This window comes from Myxocyprinus asiaticus, chromosome 27 (genome assembly GCF_019703515.2).
Source record: "Myxocyprinus asiaticus isolate MX2 ecotype Aquarium Trade chromosome 27, UBuf_Myxa_2, whole genome shotgun sequence".
Classification (NCBI taxonomy): Eukaryota; Metazoa; Chordata; class Actinopteri; order Cypriniformes; family Catostomidae; genus Myxocyprinus; species Myxocyprinus asiaticus.
In genome coordinates, this window is record NC_059370.1 from 41,406,706 (window position 1) to 41,430,505 (window position 23,800).

Genomic DNA, 23,800 nt, shown 5'->3' on the forward strand with positions numbered 1-23,800 from the left:
TGTAACCGGGCTTTTTTGTGGCACTGGTGCAGTAAAGGCTTCTTTCTGGCAACTCGACCATGCAGCTCATTTTTGTTAAAGTATTGTCGTATTGTGCTCCTTGAAACAACCACACCGTCTTTTTCCAGAGCAGCCTGTATTTCTCCTGAGGTTACCTGTGGGTTTTTCTTTGTATCCCGAACAATTCTTCTGGCAGTTGTGGCTGAAATCTTTCATGGTCTACCTGACCTTGGCTTGGTATCGAGATCCCCGATTTTCCACTTCTTAATAAGTGATTGAACAGTACTGACTGGCATTTTCAAGGCTTTGGATATCTTTTTATATCCTTTTCCATCTTTATAAAGTTCCATTACCTTGTTACGCAGGTCTTTTGACAGTTCTTTTCTGCTCCCCATGGCTCAGTATCTAGCCTGCTCAGTGCATCCATGTGAGAGCTAACTAAACTCATTGACTATTTATACACAGGCACTAATTGCAATTTAAAAAGCCACAGGCATGGGAAATTAACCTTTAATTGCCATTTAATCCTGTGTGTGTCACCTTGTGTGTCTGTAACAAGGACAAACATTCAAGGGTATGTAAACTTTTGATCAGGGCTATTTGGGTGGTTTCTGTTATCAATATGATTTAAAAAGGAGCCAAACAACTATGTGATGATAAATCTCACAACATCCCTTCTCGTATGCATTCTAATAGCAAGTTTATTTCTTCTATAGTGATGTACAGCTTCCAAATATTGAATATATTTTGAGATGAGTTAGAAGTGCATTTTATATTGATGCATGTAGTGTATTAGCGCAGGTATTAAGTTAAAATGTTGATTTAATAATTAGAGAAATTTTTTTTTATTTTTTTTTAGTTAAGGTACCGAAACCGTGACCCTTAAACCGTGATACAAACCGAACCGTGAGAAATTCAAACCGTTACACCCCTAATGCACAGTGAGAAGCGGCACTCGTGAAACTTCTCATTCATAAACAAACTGAAAGACCTGGTACATGTACCGACCGACTGAATGAGAGAGGCATGTTGTTCATTTACTTAAGCATCTGCATGTGAATCGACCTTGTTCATCACGGAGAGAAAAGGGCGAAGGAGCTATTAATTTGTACAAGTAACTGATGTTTATACATGTTGAGGGGCTGTCACATGACCAGGGGTGGAAAGAGTACTGAAAAATAATACTCAAAAGTACTGTTACTTCTTAAAAAATAGTTTGAGTAGAGTAAATGTACCTGTCCTAAAATTACTCAAGTAGGAGTAAAAGAGTAGCTCATTTAAAGTACTCATGAGTAGCGAGTATTGAGTACTGAGATGTGAAAGCTATGCGCATTTATAATAAAAACTCTATGCTGCAATTTAAAAATGTAGCACACGTACCGTAATTTACATTCCTTTCTATGGCTGTTTGCCAGAAAGATGAAAAAATATAGGTATTTTACAGGTGTTTGTGATTGACAACTTTTAAAATACATCACTTATCTTTGATACTGTAAACTACATGAATCTGATTTAAAAAAAATAAATAAAAGGGTGAAATGATTACAGAAATTAAAAGATGAAAGTTATTTTCAATATCATGTATGAAACAATGACATTAAAATCAGTTTATGTGTAGGGTCTAAATTTTCCTTAATGCCGACGGAGAGAGTTATTGTTGCGCATAAAACATGTTCAAAACAATGCGAGGAATGCAAAAAACCCACTTAAAAAAGCAGGGTCACTTGGCACGTCACAGCCCTATTGATAACATTGCCATAATCTCTCACATCAACCCAATAATCTCAGTGATGGATAGTTAAATTACAGGCTATATTATAGACACACAGAATCTAGTAAGCAGAAAAATGAAATTTACCTTGATATGAGGCAGGATTAATGCTGATATCTGGCTTGAGCAAGTTAAACTCACATGACCCAATCATGCAATTGGCCTTTTTCACTGCGAAAAGCCCTTTCAGGTGCGGCCGTGATGTTCAGGTGTTGAAATGTGTTTGAGGCATTCTCCACATCCATAACAGTTGGCGCCAGATCTACAGCTGCCATTCAAGTTTTTTACGTGTGATTTTATTTGACAAAGCTACAATAAATATTTTAGAACTTTATGAAGAGAGATTGAATGTCTCATAATTTATTTTAATTTATTATTACCTTAAATTTTAATGAAGGCGAAGGTAAGGACGTTATTGATACTCATTATTAGCCTATTATTGTTGCCTTTTTGGATGAAAAGTCATGCTCGGCAGTTCACAAACTGAATGGAAATTATAGATCTGCTTTGTTCTTATATTGCTTAAATACTATAAAGCCTATCTTGGCAGATTTCATTTGTGAACATCTCAAAATGAGCCAGTGACTCACTCATTGCACATAAGACGCTCATTTGTCGCCAACTAGTGGCATGTCCAGAAGTGGTCATTGAACTAATCTATTAAACTGAACAAATTTGTGAAACAGAAGCAAGCCACACCAAAATACCATTTATTTTTAGTTTTAGTTTTTGGGGTCAAAAGTAACAGTCAGTATCTGGTGTGGCCACTAGCTGCATTAAGTACTCCAGTGCATCTCCTCCTCATGGACTGCACCAGATTTGCCAGTTCTTGTTGTGAGATGTTACCCCACTCTTCCACCAAGGCACTTGAAAGTTCCCAGACATTTCTGGGGGGAATGGCCCTAGCGCTCACCCTCCGATCCAACAGGTCCCAGACGTGCTCAATGGGATTGAGATCTGGGCTCTTTGCTTTCCATGGCAGAACACTGACATTCCTGTCTTGCAGGAAATCACGCACAGAACGAGCAGTATGGCCGGTGGCATTGTCATGTTGGAGGGTCAAGTCATGATGAGCCTGCAGGAAGGGTACCACATGAGGGAGGAGGATGTCTTCCCTGTAACGCACAGCGTTGAGATTGCCTGCAATGACAACAAGCTCAGTCCTATGATGCTGTGAAACACCGCCCCAGACCATGACGGACCCTTCACCTCCAAATTGATCCCACTCCAGAGTACAGGCCACGGTGTAACGCTCAGTCCTTCGACGATAAACGCGAGTCCGACCATCACCCCTGGTGAGAGAAAACCGTGACTCGTCAGTGAAGAGCACTTTTTGCCAGTCCTGTCTGGTCCAGCGAAGGTGGGTTTGTGTCCATATGCGATGTTGTTGCCAGTGATGTCTGGTAAGGACCTGCCTTACAACAGGCCTACAAGCCCTCAGTCCAGCCTCTCTCAACCTATTGCGGACAGTCTGAGCTCTGATGGAGGGATTGTGCGTTCCTGGTGTAACTCGGGCAGTTGATGTTGCCATTCTGTACCTGTCCCACAGGTGTGATATTCAGATGTACCGATCCTGTGCAGGTGTTGTTACACGTGATCTGCCACTGCGAGGACGATCAGCTGTCCTTCCTGTCTCCCTGTAGTGCTGTCTTAGGCGTCTCACAGTACAGACATTGCGATTTATTGCCCTGGTCACATCTGCAGTCCTCATGCCTCCATGCAGCATGCCTAAGGCACGTTCACGCAGATGAGCACGGACCCTGGGCATCTTTCTTTTGGTGTTTTTCAGAGTCAGTTGAAAGGTCTCTTTAGTGTCCTAAGTTTTTATAACTGTGACCTTAATTGCCTACCGTCTGTAAGCTGTTAGTGTCTTAACGACCGTTCCACAGGTGCATGTTTATTAATTGTTTATGGTTCATTGAACAAGCATGGAAAACATTGTTTAAACCCTTTTACAATAAAGATCTGTAAAGTTATTTGGATTTTTACAAAATTATCTTTAAAATACAGTGTCCTGAAAAAGGGACATTTATATAACATTAGGGGTGTAACGGTTCGAATTTCTCACGGTTCGGTTTGTATCACGGTTTTAGGGTCACGGTTGCGGTATGGTTCAGTATTTGCTTTGTTCAGAAAAAAACATATTACTGCCAAATCCAAAGAATAATCCATTTGGTAAACACTTCAACAGGTTTGCCCTTAAATAACAATCATTGTTTTACAACAGTAACCATAGTTTAACCATGGCATTTGTAGTAAAATCATAGTAACCACAGTATAAACATGGTTACTGTCATGGTTACAATATATAGTAAAATCATGGTTACTAGATAGAAACTACAGTATTACTGTTATAAAACCATGGTTAATTGTATTAAAACTATGATTTCTGCTCTGAAAACCATGGTGACAGCAGTCATGGTTACTACAATTTTACTATAGTAAAACCATGGTTAATTTTCGTCAGGGTCCTTAACTAAAAAAAACAAAACATTTTCTCTAATTACTAAATCAACATTTTAACTTAATACCTGTTGTAATTGACTGCAAAAAGAAAATGTTCCCAGAAAGGAGAAAGGCAGGGGGCTTCTCTATCAGTGGCTCGTTTTCTCCACTTGCCATTTTCAACTACACACAACGCTTGCAGAACAGTGATGTCATCAAGTTGACCCACGTGAAACACAGGCGGAGCGTATCCATCTGCAGATCCATTTAGGTGCATTAGCGGTGGTTGTAACTGCTGAACAAAACTTGTGCTCCAGATGCGTCATTAAACTTGAGGTGAACCGACCGCGGTGCCAACGCTTCCCGAACTGTGGGTGGCGAACCGTACGTTTCGTTTTTTTACCGACAACCGTTACACTCCTAATAAATATATATATATATATATATATATGTCACGATTCGATGTATACATAGATTTGATTGCTGTTTTGTGTTACTTTTCCTATTTGACTGCGGTAGACAGTTTAAAAGGTCTCGAAGAAAGAAAATCCCACTGAATCAAATCTTTGTCTCTTGGTATAGCTGAGGTACAGCTTTCTCAGTAAAAATCCGTCTGGATGGTATGCTATACCTTGGCTCAATTGTGTGGATCATGTACCGAAAGCCTTCATTATCAGTGACGCGGTAGGGGCGCAGATCTTTTGAAATGAAATAAGCTATGGACTGAGTTATTTTCTTTGCCCGATCAGAGTTTAGAAAATTGGTGCAGAGTGCGTTGGTTGACTGGAATGTTTGCTACTGGAGGTTTTTGTTCTGTGTCTTTCATCTCTGGATGATGATGTTTGATGTGAGTCCTCATGTTTGTAGTGTTCCCAACATACTTCACCTTCGCCTTACAAAGCTTGGATATTGCATAAGTCTTGTCAAGCTCCTTCTTCCTCTGGAGATGAAAAATCCAAAGTTTGTCCAAATGTATATGTTTTTCCTTCTATATTACTCACGGATACTCCACTGCTGCTGCACTTCCTGCTCATGGTGTGAGGTGTGTGCTCTCTAAACCGTCCAGGTGCTGCACTGCTCTCGCAGTTGATTTCTGCCTTTTTTGTTCCGACAAACTCACGTTATTAACTAACATTTAGAAAATCGATTTTTGAAATTTATGAATTGATTTGAATCGGTAGAAGATAGAATCATGATTCATATGTGAATATATGTAGTTGAAGTCAGAAGTTTACATACACCTTAACCAAATACATTTCAACTCAGTTTTTCACAATTCCTGACATTTAATCATAGAAAACATTCCCTGTCTTAGGTAAGTTAGGATCATTACTTTATATTAAGAACGTGAAATGTCCCCCTGGAGTCATGAGATCGAATCCAGGGTGTGCTGAGTGACTCCAGTCAGGTCTCCTAAGCAACCAAATTGGCCCAGTTGCTAGGGAGGGTAGAGTCACATGGGGTAACCTCCTCGTGGTCACTATAATGTTGTTCATTCTCGGTGGGGCGCGTGGTGACTTGTGCGTGGATGCCGTGGAGAATAGCGTGAAGCCTCCACATGCACTATTTCTCCGCGGTAACGTGCTCAACAAGCCACGTGATAAGATGCGCGGGTCTCAGACGCGGAGGCAACTGAGATTCGTTCTTCGCCACCCGGATTGAGGCGAGTCACTACGCCACCACGAGGACTTAGGGCGCATTGGGAATTGGGCATGCCAAATTGGGGAGAAAAAAAGAATGTGAAATGTCAGAATAATAGTAGAGAGAATGATTTATTTTAGCTTTTATTTCTTTCATCACATTCCCAGTGCATCAGAAGTTTACATACACTTTGTTAGTATTTGGTAGCATTGCCTTTTAATTGTTTAACCTGTGTCAGACGTTTTGGGTAGCCTTCCACAAGCTTCTCACAATAAGTTGCTAGAATTTTGGCCCATTCCTCCAGACAGAACTGGTGTAACGGAGTCAGGTTTGTAGGCCTCCTTGCTCGCACACACTTTTTCAGTTCTGCCCACAAATTGAGGTGAGGGCTTTGTGATGGCCACTCCAATACCTTGACTTTGTTGTCCTTAAGCCATTTTTCCATAACTTTGGAGGTATGCTTGGGGTCATTGTCCATTTGGAAGACCCATTTTTAACCGAGCTTTTATCCACATAATTTTCCTTCCTCATGATGACATAACAATGGTCATTATGGCCAAACAGTTCAATTAGTTTTTTTTATTAGACCAGAGGACATTTCTCCAAAAAGTAAGATCTTTGTCCCCATGTGCACTTGCGGTTTTGGAGCAGTGATTTCTTCCTTGCTGAGGAGTCTTTCAGGTTATGTCGATATAGGACTCATTTTACTGTGGATATAGATACTTGTCTATCTTTTTCCTCCAGCATCTTCACAAGGTCCTTTGCTGTTGTTCTGTGATTGATTTGCACTTTTCGCACCAAAATACGTTCATCTCTAGGAGACAGAATGCGTCTCCTTCCTGAGCGGTATGATGGCTGCATGGTCCCATGGTGTTTATACTTGCGTACTATTGTTTGTACAGATGAACGTGGTACCTTCAGGCGTTTGGAAATTGCTCCCAAGGATGAACCAGACTTGTGGAGGTCCACAATTTATTTTCTGAGGTCTTGGCTGATTTCTTTTGATTTTCCCATGATGTCAAGCAAAAAGGCACTGAGTTTGAAGGTAGGCCTTAAAATACATCCACAGGTACACCTCAAATTCAGTACACCTCCTATCAGAAGCTATTTGCCTAAAGGTTTGACATCATTTTCTGGAATTTTCCTGCTTAAGCTGCTTAAAGACACAGTTAACTTATTGTATGTAAACTTCTGATCCACTGGAATTGTGATATAGTCAATTAAAAGTGAAACAATCTGTCTGTAAACAATTGTTGGAAAAAAAACTCATTATGCACAAAGTAGATTTCCTAAACGACTTGCCAAAACTATAGTTTGCTAATATGAAATCTGTGGAGTGGGTAAAAAATGAGTTTTAATGACTTCAACCTAAGTGTATGTGAACTTCTGTCTCCAACTGTATATACATATACATGCACAAACCCACACATCCCCTCCTCTAAACATAGCAATGGATTACCATCATGTCTATATTCTATACATATAAGGGACTATGTTTTAATCCCATTAAGGGTACTGTTCTTCTAAAAATATCATCAATAATCATTTTATTAATTTTCCTCAACTCTGGCTGAAATTCGTAATTTTTAAACCAAAACAGTCACTTGTATGGTCGCGTGCTTGGATACAGCAGCGCGTGCATCGAACTGGTGCGTTTTTCATGATGGACGTCTTCAGAACGTGGTGAGGCACCTTTTATTAGCAACATAATAGTATTAATATAACATAATGATTAATATCACTTACAGTTAGATTGTGGGCACGTAGCATTAGTTCAGTTACATATCAATTACGGTACATTTTCATAATCAGGAAACAGCAATTAAACATTAACTTGTTTAATTTTTTATTTGTGCTCCTATATTTGAATTATTAAAAATCATGCTCGCCCCGTGGTGGTAATGTGTCCATGACGCGAGGCCCGTTTAATTTCCTACATTTGAATAATTAAAATAGTTCTTAAAACTTATTCTTAAAAAAATAAAAAAATCCCAGGAAAAAAGAGTGAATGTCTCACCCTTTTCTCCCCTCGTGAGTTTGCATCCCTTATCAATTAACGTAAATTTGGCGTCCAAAACCAAATATTTGATCAGAAAGCATATTTTAGTCAGAATGATCGCGTTCACTTTATCTGTTGCTCGGCACGTAGTTGAATGCATTCGTTCAAATCTGGGAACTTGCTTGCCATCAAGAAGGCAAACGGGTTTACGAAATGGAAATCCGCGCCTTGAATTAGAATTCATAACATTTAAACATTATACAGTACAAATTATATCACTGATGTGTAAGTTATGCGCTGTGGTAAAACGTCTCTCACGCGCATTAAACAACACAAGCAATCTGTTGGCACCTGACGCGGGAACCGGCTCCCATGAAATTATAGGTTTATTATCTTAAAGCGTTTAATATCATGTTATGTTTCCATATCAACTCTACGTTAACAATGTTTTATCATACAAATGCGTTTTACTACTACGCAGTAGTAATTAAAAACTAAATTAATCATCGTTTAGTTGGATGTGCATTGACGGAGGTTTTCGGTGCCACAGCGCACATCCAACTAAACGATGATTAATTTAGTTTTTTGTTACTTTATTACCTAGTGGTTTACAGGAATTGTTTGAGGTATTGAGTTTTTTCTTTATTTTCCCTCTAAAAATCGGCCTATTGTACTATAAGGCGATTACACATGTAACATTATCAAACTAGTGCTGTACATTTAAAGGTCAAAATAACAAATTGTAATTTTTAGTCTGGACTAATCTTGTTTCCGTCTCTTCTAAAAGAATTGCCAAAAGGATGCTGCTCGCTCAGATTAAAGCCAACTATTCATCTGGAGCCGAGAGTTCATCAGATGATGAAAATACTGACAAAGAGGAGGAAAAGCCAAAGAAAGGAAAGGATGATTCCAAGGAGCAAGATGGAAATGGTGAGTTAACAATCAGAGACTTGTATTTAACTTCATACGTGTTGTGTTATTAACATATGCAATGTCCAAATGGTTCCCTAAAGAGGAAGATGAGGAAACGTCAGACTCCGGCTCAGATGTTGATGTGAAGAAGGGTGGACGTAGGCACCGTTTGTTGCGTAAGAAGCTGACTCTAAGTGAGGGTGACTCGGACGACGAGACACCTGTCAAGACCAAGAAAGAAACTAAGAAGAAAGGGAGACGAAAAGGTTTGTTCAGAGCCGAACAATAAAGATCGGCCAGAAGTTGAGACTTGTACTTGCCCTGCCGATATTTTCACAAGCCTTACAACATAAAAGTTGTATTTGTAGCAATATATGTGTCAGAATGAAGTTTTCTTTACAAACAAACAAACAAGATACAACATATTTGCTATTATAGCTCCAGAAGAGCTACAGATTCAGAAGCACATTTTTGCTGGAAAACAGTAATTTTGTGATCATTTTCAACTCATTTTAACTGATGCTTCCAGGACTCTCTCAAATAATTGTTTTAGCAATTTCAGCAAAACCAATCAATAGAATCTTTGTTTACTTGTTAGATATTTATGAAAGATCAATGTCTTATTTAAAGACCAGTTCAGTTACTACATCTTGTGTTAGTTGATCATGTCTTTTTATGTCTTGCAAACTTCAAGATTTGGCTTTCTGTGATGTACTGAATATTGTTGTTCTTAATTCTGATGATTTAAAGGAATAGTTCACCCAAAAATGAAAATCCTCTCATCATTTACTCACCCTCATGTCATCCCAGATGTGTATGACTTTCTTTCTTCTGCAGAACACAAGTGAAGATTTTTAGTAGAATATCTCAGCTCTGTAGGTCCTCACAATGCAATTGAATGGTGGCCAGAAATTTGCAGCTTCAAAAAGCACATAAAGGCAGCATAAATGTTTTTGTCACCATTCACTTGCATTGTATGGACCTACAGAGCTGAGATATTCTTCGATAAATCTTCGTTTGTGTTCTGCTGAAGAAGGAAAGTCATACACATCTGGGAATTTTCATCATTGGGTGAACTATTCCTTTAAATCATCAGAATTAAGAACAACAATGTTCAGTACATCACAGAAAGCCGAATCTTGAAATTTGCAAGACATAAAAAGACATGATCAACTAACACAAGATGTAGAGACTGAACTGGTGGCATTTACATCAGCAGGCCTGAAACTCTCTCACGCTGGCCTCAGGCCATTCTTAATGTTAAGCCCTATTAACAGAACACTCCATTAAACTGACATGTCACCACAGCTGAACTGTTCTTTAGTGGTTTTGTTAATGGTTTGTGTAGTGTCCAGTGACGACTCGGCAGACTCTGACTTCAAGCAGTCTGGCTCGTCCTCTAGTGATTCTTCAGCACTCAGTGAGGCTGTGAGTGCAGATGAGGATGAAGACAAGAGCAATAAACGCAAAACTCGGTAAGGAAATATGAAAGTGGTACCTGTATCTTGTCCTTATAATTTCTTGATTCTCTGTACTGTCTTATTTAATAAAAAAAGGCAGAAAGCCTGTAACTGGTGATACTTCTGGTAACACTTCTAGATCGGCCAAAAAAGCCAGCAAGGACAAAGAGAGGAGTTACCAGAAAGAAAAGAAAAAACGACGGCGTATTAAGGTTCAGGACTCATCGTCCAGTGGCAAGGTACAGTATATTGAAGATGCTGGAGATCTCTATCAGCACAATGATGACGGAGTCTGATAATGTCATCTTTTTGTGAACATTTGCTTTCCTTTTCTACAGAGTGGTGGGGAAGGTGATGGAGATGGGGAAGACGACGATGAAAACGGAACACCCAAAAATCGCAAGAAGATACGCAAAATTATTAAAGATGAGAAACTGCGGACAGAGACCAGAGATGCCCTGAAGGAAGAGGAGGAGAGGAGGAAACGTATCGCTGAGAGGGAGCAGTTAAGACAGAAACTACGAGAGGTACCTGAAAATACAATATGTTGCAGATATGAAGCTTAATCGTCATAAGGGCTGGGCGATATGACGATGTAATCGGATATCGACGATGTCTTGCAAAGATCCCGATGCCGATTGCGAACAGATGATGATCGATAATATCAGGAAATGGCAAAACCATGGATCTGGGAAATCGCCATATTAAACAGTGGCCATGGTGTGAAACTAGCACCCGCCTTCCGCCAAATGCGACGAGGCTGACACCAGTTCGCAAGCTCCTCGTCCAAATGTATTTCATGCACGGGTAATTTTGCTCATCTACCCGCAACAGGCGGGCGACGTCTCGGAGTGACGCATGACAAGAACAAAGACGTGCGCTTGAAGAAACAGACAAAAGAAAAGCCGTCAATGCTCGTGTCTGATTTGCTGTTTGTTTAGAGGCGTGTAGCGCAAGCCTGTCTCGTGGAACAAGCACATGTCGTTTCTCTGTTTCATTGGTCTGAAAACTGTTTGCAAGAATAACGTCATGTGTGAGAATGCTGAAAATGATCTCCGATCATCTCGGGAGGTGCTGTGAGTTTAATTCGTGTTATTTCCTCGCGGTTGGCATGCATTGCGGATTCCGTGATGCAAGTGGAGCCTTTGGAGGCGGTAAATGTTTGGATTCGGCGAGGTGGTTAAATACGATTTTTTGATCACTTCGTTGTTTTATTGCTTTTTCAGTTTAGTTTAAAGTGCAATTTGAATTTAGAAAGTTTTTTTGTGTTTCAGTAAATTAATGACATTTTTAAAGCAAACTCAATAAAGCAAAAAAAATTCACAGACCCTCGGCAAGGGGTTGACGATGCAATCGGATATCGTGATGTTTTTAAGTCAATTATTGCAAAAATATTTTTCACATATCGCCCAGCCCTAATAGTCATTGCTACTTGCAAGGTGGCATCTTGATGAGGGAAAGCTCAAATCTGGATTTCTCCTTGGCTTTAGACCATTGTGTTAGACCAGGAATCCTCACAGGTCACCTGTCCCATCACAACAAAGCTCGTGCTCGATGAAGATGAAGAGACCAAGGAGCCACTGTTGCAGGTTCACAGGAACCTGGTGACCAAACTTAAACCCCATCAGGTGGATGGTGAGCCAGCAGCTTTATGGTTTGATTTTGTTTACAGTGAAAAAATCACAAACAATACAGGGGTATTAAAGTGCATTGCTTTTATTAGAATTTTTTAAATAATACTTAATATTATGAATTGTTTTGTTTTAATAATATTATTTTTAATATACTTACAACAATACTTACTGAAAAAAAAAAAAAGAACAGTGATATTTTGGGCCGCCGAAGCAAACGTATGATATCTTTGTTGCTTTTGGCACTTTATAAGCGCTAAATGTGCTTCTCATACGGTACGCGGATGTGCGCAGGGTGATTGAAGGCTGGTATCGCTTGCGTGTCACGCGATCTTCCGAGAATCTCTCGCCCAAGCGATGCTTTCTTTTCTTTCCTACTACTGTAGGAAACTGTAGGCTTCCCTCGATGTGCGAGCTCCGGTTACAGGATAGCGCAGAGAGGATCGCATGCACGATTAAACTGAGCTTCCCTCGATATCATGGGACGTTTTAACTGTCAAAAACAACCAGCTAACAGAAACCTTGGCCTATACACTGTTTTCACTAGCATTCATGCTCATCATGCAATATTGAAGATATTTTTTTATCAAGTTATGATGCTGTGTAAATGTAGCGGATTGTCTCTTAATTGAATTGTTTACAATGGAAACGTTAATGTACTGAAAATGTCAACGGTATGATGACTGTCAATTTTGTGATACCATTACATACCTAATCAGATTTCTATTGCATGGAAAACTGACAGTTTAATATAATATTTCTAGCTGATAAAGTCCTTCAGTATCCTTGACAAGGGTTAGCTAATGTAACTCAATCAAAATGGCCTTATTTACCTTCTTAATAAATGTCTGTCGTCTTATTATGCATACTTCATCAACGCACCTTTATTTTAAAGAAAAAATACCAATTTGTGATATTTTAGTCAAAATGCATTGACTTGTGGCGCCTCTTAATATTGATGTTTAACCAATAATAAACAATATAACCTGCTCACTTCTCAAAATCCAATCAAATTACGATGTGAAAATCAGGAAATGTCCACATTACAGAAATGAAATGCACTGTGAATTTTATAAAGCCTTGAAGTTGTATTAGGTTCTTGCCAAATCCTCTTCTAAATTGAAGAAGCAAGTGATGCTTTGACGACGGCTTTTTGTCTTCAGGTGTGCAGTTCATGTGGGACTGCTGCTGCGAGTCAGTGGCCAAGGTAGGGAAGTCATCTGGCTCTGGCTGCATTCTTGCCCATTGCATGGGTCTGGGGAAAACCCTCCAGGTAACTGTGCTTTAGTTTTGCCCTTAAACCGCCTTGCATCTTATTTCAACTTTATGACAATTTAGAATTGGGTTTGTTCTCAGTTTATTTAACTCGGCTGCTTTTCTCTTGTCATCCTGTAGGTGGTGGTGTTTCTCCACACTGTGCTGCTCTGTGAGAAGCTGAACTTCTCCACGGCTCTGGTGGTGTGTCCGCTCAACACTGTGCTCAACTGGCTCAATGAGTTTGAAAAGTGGCAGGAAGGCCTGAAGGACGAGGAGAGTTTAGAGGTAGAGATTTGGTATTGTATCACGCAGATATCTTCCCATTACTCTTGTTTTGTGTCATTCCCAAGGGTTTGATACTCTTGACAATGTGCGGTATTATTTTAAAGATAACCTCTTCTTTTAATTTTTCCCCCTGAAGTCCACCTGTAATGTTCGTACAGTTTCGTGCACAAAAACAATTGACCTTTACAATAAAACAGGCTGTTTTAGCAACTGTACCTTCAAGGACTCTATGTAAATGAACACTTAAAATTGGCTAACCTCCACATACCTGCACACTTCACACTGTTGATCAGTAGGGCAGGCCAATGAGTTGAAATATAAATATGTGAGTTCACATTTTTGACACATTTTGTGAGCTATCTTTGGGTTAGAACCTGGTAAACTGTTTTAAATTGAGTCTTATTGATTTGAAACCTACATAATCAAATTAGCCAAAATATTGAACCCTTCTTTGCGCCATTTTGAAATCATTATATAAAATAGTTTTTGATCTGCTTTTCTTGCATAAAATGGACCTCATTAGTATAATCAAAAACAACATTAGAAATGTAACCATTTAAAGGGATAGTTCACCCCAAAATTAAAATCCTTTATTTACTTACCCTCATGCCATACCAGATTCTGCAAAACACAAACTTAGATTTGTAGTCAAATATCTCCATACAATGCAAGTGAATGGTGATCAGACCTTATGTGATTTGTGGAGCTACAAAAAGGAAACATAAAAGTAATCCATCATTTTCCAATGTTTAAATCCATATCTTAAGAAGCGATATAATTGGTGTGGATGAGAAACAGAACAATATTTAAGTCCTTTTTTATTCAATCTCCATGTAACAGACAACTAGGGCTGCACCTAACAATTATTTTTTTATCGATTAATCTAACTATTCTTTTTCCGATTAGTCGATTAATCTAACGACTAATTGGCCGATTATTCTAAAGATTTTTTTATATTTATTACTTGATTAATATAATAATTAATTAACCCAAAATATATATAAAAAACTTGTCTCGTTAATGTTTCAATATTTTATTACATCTCTTAAACACAAACAAATGTACAAGAAACAAAGTGTGCACTGCAGGACATTATTCTGCAACAAAAAACAGTGTTACTATGAATGCAAACTTTAATACAGTGAAAAAGACACTCTATTAGCATAACATACATATATATATATATATATATATATATATATATATATATATATATATATATATATAAATGTCCAACGTTCTTTTGAATGTCCATGTACTAAAATAAAATATTAGATGCCATGAGTGTACCTTCATTTACTATTACTATTATTTTGAATGGCCATGGAAAATAAAGCAATGTGATAACAATTTTACCTGGTCGCAAAAAGTAGTCCGTTAATTTACCTGATGAACTTTCACCTTTTGCTGACCCTTTATGCTTTTCAGAGCTAATGTGTGCTTCTAAATCACGTGCACCTTTATTAGCAACTGACACATAAGTGCCAGCTTTACATGTCATACATTCTGCTTTCCACGAATCTCGACCTGGATGAAAGCATGGGAATTTATTTGCAAATCTTCAGTAAATTTGCACTTTTGTTTGGGCATTGTTTCCACTCAGCTGTCATTTGCTGCTGTTGTCAAGCAACTGTTTGATGCCGAACACAACAGTGCTTTGCGCGTTCACGGAGAGATTGACAGGCAGGAATTTGGCCAATAGTTGCTGCAAGCCTCTTATAATTGACCAATTGGTGTGCGAGAAGGCGGGACTTACAAAGAGGGGTTAAATCAATGCAAATATGCGCGAACACAGTGAAGTATTAGACCAGATGCACATCATAATGCAACTAAAGCCGATTCCCGGACATTTTCGCAAATTTCGAAATCCCGGACGGACGCTTTTTTAAGGTCCGAAAAAGAGGACGTATGGTCACCCTGCGTTAGCAGCGGTGCAGAAATTACTTTTAACATGGGGGCGATGAGGAAACATTTAGAAAATCAACTTTAAGTGACTACTACTAACAGAAACACGTGTTGTAATACTTAAATGTTATGCTTGGGTGGGGACAAAAAGTAAATGGGAATTATGGTGCTACCTTGCTGCCATCTTGACAAAGCGCTCTGGGATGCTTTTGCTTCAAGTGTTCGTTCATGGCGGTTGTAGTGCTGTGATAAGCCATTTCCAATTTGCATAGCTTACACAGCCCCACATTGTTGGGTCTCTGGCTAAAATACTCCCACGCTTTAGATGACCGTAGGCGAGTTTTTTTTAGCTGCAGCTTGTTCTTCGGGGGAATCCATACTTAAACCGGGCGCTGCCATTTTAATTACTCCTTTGCGACGCGCCGACGCATGTTATGCCAGCCGACGTATTTCTGTAATCGATGACGTCGATTACGTCGATGAATCGTCCCAGCCCTACAGACAACGTCTCTTGCTCAATGGAAAGGAGGTGGCGGGAACCAGATTAACAATCACGAAGACTAATTAAACTCAACATAAAACTGATGCACGCACACACAGCTCTCTCTCTCCAGCTGGCATCTCCGGCTCCTCTTTATCCCTCTCCCGGCTGATTGGGATGATTCAGCGCCAGGCGTCCATCCTTACAGCCCGGCCGCGCCCTCCTCCTCGTCACACTCCACATTCACATTCAGATGTGAAAGTGAAAGTGGAGATTTAGAGTAAAAAAAAGGACTTACATTTTTATCTGTTTCTCATCCATACCTGTTATATCGCCTCTGAAGATATGGATTTAACCACTGCAGTCTTATGGATTACTTCTGTTTCCTTTATGTGACTTTTGGAGCTACAAAGAACTGATCACCATTCACTTGCATTGTATGGACCAACAGAGCTGAAATATACATCTAAAAATCTTTGTTTGTGTTCTGCTATAGAAAGAATGTCATACACATCTGGGATGGCATAAGGGTGAGTAAATGAGAGAATTTTCATTTTTGGGTGAACTATCCCTTTAATATAATAATTGGAAGTATGTTGCTTAAATATTTCAAGTGAAAATTAGTGACTACATTTTGTGGATTTCAGAATACTACAGATAATTGTAATGACTTTAAAATAAGTTTTCACACTAATAAATCTGAATCAGATTCTGTGTTGGCCTGGTCATCAGTTAATGAGCTCATGGTTGCGATGTCATATCAATAAAGCTTTCTGAGAGCTGTTTTTCTGCAACTTAGTTTCAATAAATGGTCTGGGTGGGCTAGAGTAGTAGAGTATGTCTACATGGTACACCAAGCTCTCTTAAGTTTTCTTTATTGTGTCCCATTTAAATGTAATTTTTTCAGAGATTCATCACAGAGCCATATTGGATAATTTTCCAATATTGATGAGTGACCTCACCATGTATCTGTGTCGTCTTCATTGCCTGTATATACCTTTTATACTTCTAATTTCCAAGTAACATTCAGATCATTACAGTGGACACACTGTCATGGATGTGACTGATTGTTTGTGTTCCAGGTGACAGAACTGGCCACTGTAAAGAGACCTCAAGAGAGAGCGTACGCTTTACAGCGCTGGCAGGAAGACGGTGGCGTCATGATCATTGGCTATGAGATGTACCGTAACCTCACGCAAGGCCGAAACATCAAGAGCAAGAAGCTGAAAGAAATCTTTCAGAAAACTCTAGTGGATCCAGGTGAAGTGTACCATCAGGCTTAGATGCTATCAATGCTTACATGTTACTGCATTAGCAAAGTGCTACCACTTCACATTCACTATGTGAGCAGTAGACACTTTCAGATAATGGACATGAACTGATGATTATGCTTTAATGCACAGGTCCAGATTTTGTGATTTGTGATGAGGGTCACGTGTTGAAGAACGAAGCGTCTGCTGTTTCCAAAGCCATGAACTCCATTAGGACGCGACGGCGAGTGATCCTGACAGGAACTCCTCTGCAGAACAACCTCATAGAGTGTTAGTCTCATCAGTGAAATTGTTGCTATAGAAAGAAATGTCAGTAGCAGTAGCAAGGTGTTTACAAGATTAGTGGTCACAGCTTTAAAACAAAGATAGATAGCCATTCAATTGAGCTGTGTATAAGTGTTGATAAAGTCCTTGAGATCATTCTTGGTCTCGGGTAGCCAGACTTTTGACTTCAGGGCTCGACATCAAGCATTGTCATGTGCTTGTCCTACGAACAAGTAGCTTGGTCATTGACTAGTCCTTTTTTCTCTCTGGATAAGTAACTTTTTCTACTTGGACAAAAGGAAGAAAAAACAAAAGCCTCCATTTGCCATCGTTCAAAGCTTGTGGGGATCACATTAAGATCACAGTGCAGACAGTTTAACATAGCGAATATACACCCACTGTGCTTCAAGCGCATGTAACCGGGGAATGTACTGTAGCTAGCTAGCTGCCACAGTTTCAATGTGATTAATGACATTAGCTACAGTGAATGTCTTTTTCTTATCTCAATCATCAGTTAGCCACTTATTTTTAAAGTTGAGAACACAGTTCAGCCAAGTCGATCAGCTACACAACTAAAATTTAAAGGAATAGTAACTTGTCAGCCAAGTTGGTATGCATCCGACAGACCGTGCAGAACATCACTTTGTCTTCCTCCTCGTACCGCACCCAGTCAAATTAATTCTTCCAGGTAGGGATGCATTTCCTCTCCCTTTTAGATTCATGCACATCCATCTCAGTGGTTCTCTTTTGGGCTTTTGCCATTTTACCAGGTGCTTGGCCGGGCTGTGGAGGCTTGAGAAACATACTGCCTATTACTAGATCGCTAGCTAAATAGAAAGTTAAAACTCTGCGGCTCGCAGCCTGAAATAATGTGGAATTCAATTTTGATTGGTCAAGCATGGCATTGTTGTTCGAAAGACACCTCTGGCTTCCACTCTATGCGGCAGCCTACGCACTGTAGATAATATTTTTAACAGCAGAATATGAATATTGTAATAAGTGACTTTGTTATTGACGTTTTATCAGGCTACTTGTTTGGTTGGGCAAGTAAAATTCTCTTTCACTTGCCCCTTCAAAAATCCACTTGTCCCAGACAAGCGTTAATGTCGAGCCCTGGACTTGTTGATAAAGTCTGGTTCACTTTGCAACTTACTCTGTACAAGAACTACCCACTTAGATGGGAAGTGACCATTGTGGTGGGATGAGCAAGAGACCGACACAGTGGTTGTGGCATCAGGACTCGGAGAGGCGTTTATTTGAAATGATAAACAACATAAAATGTGCAAAAAGTAAATAAATTGTCTTCAGGGGAAAGTGTCCAAAAGAAATAGGGGAATCGGGCTTCTTTGCGGTGTGATGTCATATGTGATCATCCTGACAAGTGACTAACAGTTTGTTTTGAATGTAGTGTTTAGAGGGGTGTGAAAGTCTGAAATCAGACGTGACTCTGAGAGCATACTTTTATTTTTAAAAATAACTTAGGTTCTTGCTGTTAACTACATCAAACAAAACTGTGAATATATTTGAATGTTTTGATGCCATGAAACTCATGAACTTGGTCAAATTTTGGTCATGTGCTATTTTGTTTTTTGGATTTTTCCCCCTTTCTCCCTAATTTGGAATACCCAATTCCCAATGTGCTTTTAGGTCCTCGTGGTTGCGTAGTGACTCACCTCAATCCGGGTGGCGGAGGACGAATCCCAGTTGCCTCTGCGTCTGAGACCGCCAACCCGCGCATCTTATCATATGGCTTGTTGAGCGCGTTGCCACGGAGACATAGCGCATGTGGAGGCTTCACGCCATCCACCGCGGCATCCACGCTCAACTCACCACGCACCCCACCGAGAGCGAACCACATTATAGCGACCACGAGGAGGTTACCCCATGTGACACTACCCTCCCTAGCAACCGGGCCAATTTGGTTGCTTAGGAGACCTGGCAAGAGTCGCTCAGCACGCCCTGGGATTCAAACTAGCGAACTCCAGGGGTGGTAGCCAGCATATTTTACCACTGAGCTACCCAGGCCCCCTTACATGTCCTAGTTTTTACTCCTTTGAGCAGCCTGGGTCATTGCAAATAAGGCTTGATGGTAACCATGGATTAATAAAACATGTTTACCGTGACTCGTGGAAATTACGGATCAGCCAGTAAATCAAAGTGATAGCGAAGGTCTTATGTTCTCTCCTCAGATCATTGTATGGTGAACTTCATCAAGGAGAATCTGCTAGGTTCTGTGAAGGAGTTCAGAAACCGCTTCATCAACCCCATCCAGAACGGCCAGTGTGCTGACTCCACGCTCACTGATGTCCGTGTCATGAAGAAACGTGCACACATCCTTTACGAGATGCTGGCAGGATGTGTCCAAGTAAGCCAAAGGCCATAACCATTTGACTTAATACCAATTATATCTGTCATTGAGTTAATAAAATAGTAATGTTCACAAATTACTTTTCTATTTTTTCACAGAGAAGGGACTACACTGCCCTTACAAAATTCCTGCCTCCCAAACACGAGTATGTGTTAGCAATACGGTTAACGCCCATTCAGTGCAAGCTTTATCGATACTATCTAGAGCACTTTACAGGTACGAATCTACTTTGTCTACATCTTGTATCTTCTGCCTTCCCTCTTTGTCTTAAAGTCAACATAAAATCAAAATTGATCCTATTAGTGGTCGACCGATATATCGATAAATCGGCCGATATTTGGTATTTTTGAATTATCGGCATCGGCCGATACTTGTTAATCAGTTTGGCTGATACAAAACTGCATCCCTCTGGCTCACGAATGTTGCATGACACGCAAAGAAGGCTGTCCCTACTGTGTCAGCATCTCAGAGCGGTTCCCGTGCATTGCGAAAGCAAAGTGCTGCAGGTTCACTCCTTCATGCAATTCTAAACATCTGTACCGCTACAGTTTATTATACAAATCTATAAAGTCCCCCCAGTAGGCTTATCACAGAAAAGGAGGCGATGACAGCGTTTCACCAGACGTGTAGTGAGGGAAACTGTAAACTTCACACTGCACTTTTTCTGTCAAAATAAAAGCTTCAGGTGAAGGTAAGTATATACGACAGAAATATAATGTATAAAACATACTGTATATAGTCCTCATAATAATAATTCAGTATTATAATTTATAACAACATTCAACTGGGTTCCAAAAAGTGAATGAAGTTTTGCACACCCTGTTCATTCACAATTTTTGGGGGGTTAAATAATGATTAAATATCATTCTACCTTGTGTTCATATGTAAAAAAAAAAAACAACAACTGGAAAACATGGCTCCATTATTTTTATCAAGATTTTTACCTCATGCATTTTGAGTAAAAATAATTATAAAAAGTTAATACAATTTGTAGCTATGTTCTGCATGTCATTTACTATCATGATAAATTGTGTATGATATCATATTTATCGGCATTATATCGGCCTATAGGCCACCCTGCTCAAGATATCGGCATCGACCATAAAAAATAAATAAAAACATTTCGGTCAATCACTAGATCCTATGTAATTCCTTAATAAATGTTCTTATACAGTCCATTCTGAGGGATAAAATCAAGTCTGTCCTACTTTTTCATAGATGATGTTGTTGTTCAAATTTGTCACTTTACTGAAGTTCAATGTGTTGCAGATGCAGTTTCATGTTGTTTTCATTGTTCAAATTGCACTGCATGTGGTATAGTGAGTCTGTCGGCTTTATCCCTTCTTGTATTGCACTGGCCTTACATCCTGCAATAGGAGTTTTCAGTCTTTGAGGTGAAACCAGCTTTTTTTTTTTCTTCTTTCCTTCAATTAAGTGGTTTAGTGGTGTTATAGCTCAGACCGTGCTTGTTCTAAAGCAGCTCTACAGTTGGGAGAGAGAGAGAATGGCAGCTGGCACCAGGCTGCAGGGCGATCTGAACAAATTCCCACATCCTTGTCTAATGAAGAGCTTTGGGAGAATTCTCCCGCCAGAGGCTCATTAGACTGGCTTTTTCTCTGAGCCGCTGCAATGCTACTGCACTGCTGTTGTGACTGTGGGTGCAGACCCCCAGGGACCACCAACCAGACACTCTTTCCCACCCTCCTGTCCCTCAGAAGTTATAGTTTTGTCCAGGTGGACTGCTTTACCCAAACCATGATCCAGTTTCTCGCTGGCATGTGGGTAAATTCACATTCAGCAATTTAGAGAACACTACGACTTATTTTAGTTTGAAAATTCGGTCATCATTTACTCGTCCTCATGTCATTGCAAATCCGTATTACTTGCTTTCTTCTGTGAAGCTTGACAGACCCTGGTCGCTTAATGCTGTCTTTGTTTGTGCTTCTCTTTTCCATACATTCTTTAAAATAATTCCTTTTGTGTTCCACGGAAGAGAGACAAATGGATTTGAAATGACAGGAAAGTGAGTAAATACAAGTTTTCATGTTTGGGTTAACACTAGCTGACACTTTGTTACAAAGGCACTGTTTGTCTCCCGTGATCTGCAAGTGGAGGATTTTGTTGCATTGCTAAGTCTCAGTGTGAAAACAGAGCTTGTTTACCTGCTCGGTTAATCCTTGCTGCTAATCTGAATTCAGGACTTGTGGTGCTGTGGTGCCCCATGCACTGGCACGCTGGGTCAAAAACGGGGCAAACAGTGGGCACTAAAACATCTCCCTCTGAACAGGTGTGGGTTCTGCATTGGAGGGTGGAAGAGGCCGTGCGGGGACCAAACTCTTCCAGGATTTCCAGATGCTCAGCAGAATCTGGACCCATCCATGGTGCCTCCAGCTGGACTATATCAGTAAAGAAAATAAGGTGATGGAATAAAGACTGAGCAGATGAGCAGAAATGCAGACTGCTTTAAAAACACAACCCAGGGGAATTTACAACTTTCCCTAAAGTCATCGCTTTCAGTGCATATGTGAAACGGCTTTGAAGAATCACTTAGGCTATCTAGGTTATCTTATTATGTTAAGTCCTAGAAGAATATACAATCTGTTGGTTTTACAGTATTTATCTGTGGTAGGATTAGGCCCCTGTAGGGTAGGGTGGTATAACGAGAGAAATGTGTCAGCCAGTAAAGATTCTTCAATGTGTTTATACCATGGTATAATCGCAGAGCTATTTCAAGGAATGTTTCGGGTTAAGCTAAATTAATAGTATTTGTGGAATAACATTCGTTTACCACAAATTCAATAAAAAAAAAAAAAAAGCAAACGTTACAGTGAGGCACTTACAATGGAAGCGAATACAGCCAGTCCATAAATGCTAAAATACACTTTGTTTCAAAAGTATAGCCACAAGACATAAACATTATGTCAGTTACCATGATTTTTAGTATGATAAATCAAGTACTACCGTACGTGTAATTTTATATGCTATATTCAAACTTGGTTGTCATGAGAACCAAACCGTGTGTAACACCCTGTCTACACCGGACGTGAGCGTCGCGTCAAAAGTAATAGAACCCCATTATAATCAATGACGCTGTCTACACCGGTAGCGTCTGTTGTGGCGAGTTTGTTGTACCGACAATAAAGGGGTGTCCTTTTCCATTTCGCGCTGCCGCTACTACACAAATTAAACCGTTTAAAACGTTTGTGTCAACACGTCCAGTGTAGACATCCTCAAGCCGTTGTGGCATGTCGTGTTAACGGACGCACTCGGTGTAGACGAAGTTACTATTTACAAACAAACACGCCGCTCTGGCACTTCCAGGTTCTTTTGCAGCGGAGAAAAGAACTGCTGTCTATGGACGCTTCGCTCAAGTTGAGCTGACAAATGCCCAAAAAGTTTTGTTTATGGGCTTGAACCCGCACATTTCCAAAAGATTATTGGAGATTTGGTCTTCTTTCAATCTCCATCAGGATCAGTGGATCAGGATAAACTCAGGATTTGACATCACGAATCAACATCATTGTTATCACTTCTGCTCTTATGAGTCCCGCCTACACCGCACCTGCTTTTGGTAGATCTGAACTTTTCATGAAGGAATTGCACAAACTCCAGTCGCAAACACTCCAGTTGCAATCGCTGTGACAGATATAAGGGATCTTATGATCATTTGTGATGAACAAAACCCATGGAAGATAACGGGAAGAATGGGACCCCATCTCCACCAACATAGCACATGAAGCTTCCGTTTGTGAAAGGGTGTGCGAATTAAAATAATGTCATACTGCAAAAGTTATGTCTTTGCATTTATTTTGAACGCAGTAAATAATCATTTCGTCAAAAACTGTTATGTTTGAACATGGACAAGGTTGAACAAGTCAAACATTATTTGCATATTTTGACAGATGGTAGTTTTATTTTCATATACCGCATTTCTCAGACTTTAGAAGTATGTTAAGCGTGTGAGGTTGTGTGTTCATCAGTTTATTACATGACCAACATAATCATACTTTCCTGTTGAATTAAGTTAAAACTGTTTTTTCCCGATAATTCAGAAAGAACCAACATCATTTCTTCGCTGTAAACCATAGATATCCCTTTATAATAACTTTT

General features: G+C 39.8%; 1 protein-coding gene across 4 annotated transcripts in view; it reads left to right on the top strand.

Annotated features, from left to right (window-relative positions):
• LOC127417787 (transcriptional regulator ATRX-like) overlaps positions 1 to 23,800 on the top strand; it is a 62,769-nt gene that overhangs the window by 11,645 nt on the left and 27,324 nt on the right. For all 4 annotated transcript variants that reach the window (XM_051658011.1, XM_051658015.1, XM_051658014.1 and 1 more), the window contains 13 exons: positions 8,644 to 8,786; positions 8,870 to 9,034; positions 10,117 to 10,243; positions 10,368 to 10,467; positions 10,567 to 10,755; positions 11,719 to 11,863; positions 13,023 to 13,132; positions 13,255 to 13,401; positions 16,870 to 17,047; positions 17,191 to 17,328; positions 19,512 to 19,687; positions 19,789 to 19,906; positions 21,978 to 22,108. In XM_051658011.1, coding sequence (XP_051513971.1) covers positions 8,644 to 8,786; positions 8,870 to 9,034; positions 10,117 to 10,243; positions 10,368 to 10,467; positions 10,567 to 10,755; positions 11,719 to 11,863; positions 13,023 to 13,132; positions 13,255 to 13,401; positions 16,870 to 17,047; positions 17,191 to 17,328; positions 19,512 to 19,687; positions 19,789 to 19,906; positions 21,978 to 22,108 — 1,867 coding nt within the window. The remainder of the gene's footprint in view (positions 1 to 8,643; positions 8,787 to 8,869; positions 9,035 to 10,116; positions 10,244 to 10,367; positions 10,468 to 10,566; positions 10,756 to 11,718; positions 11,864 to 13,022; positions 13,133 to 13,254; positions 13,402 to 16,869; positions 17,048 to 17,190; positions 17,329 to 19,511; positions 19,688 to 19,788; positions 19,907 to 21,977; positions 22,109 to 23,800) is intronic.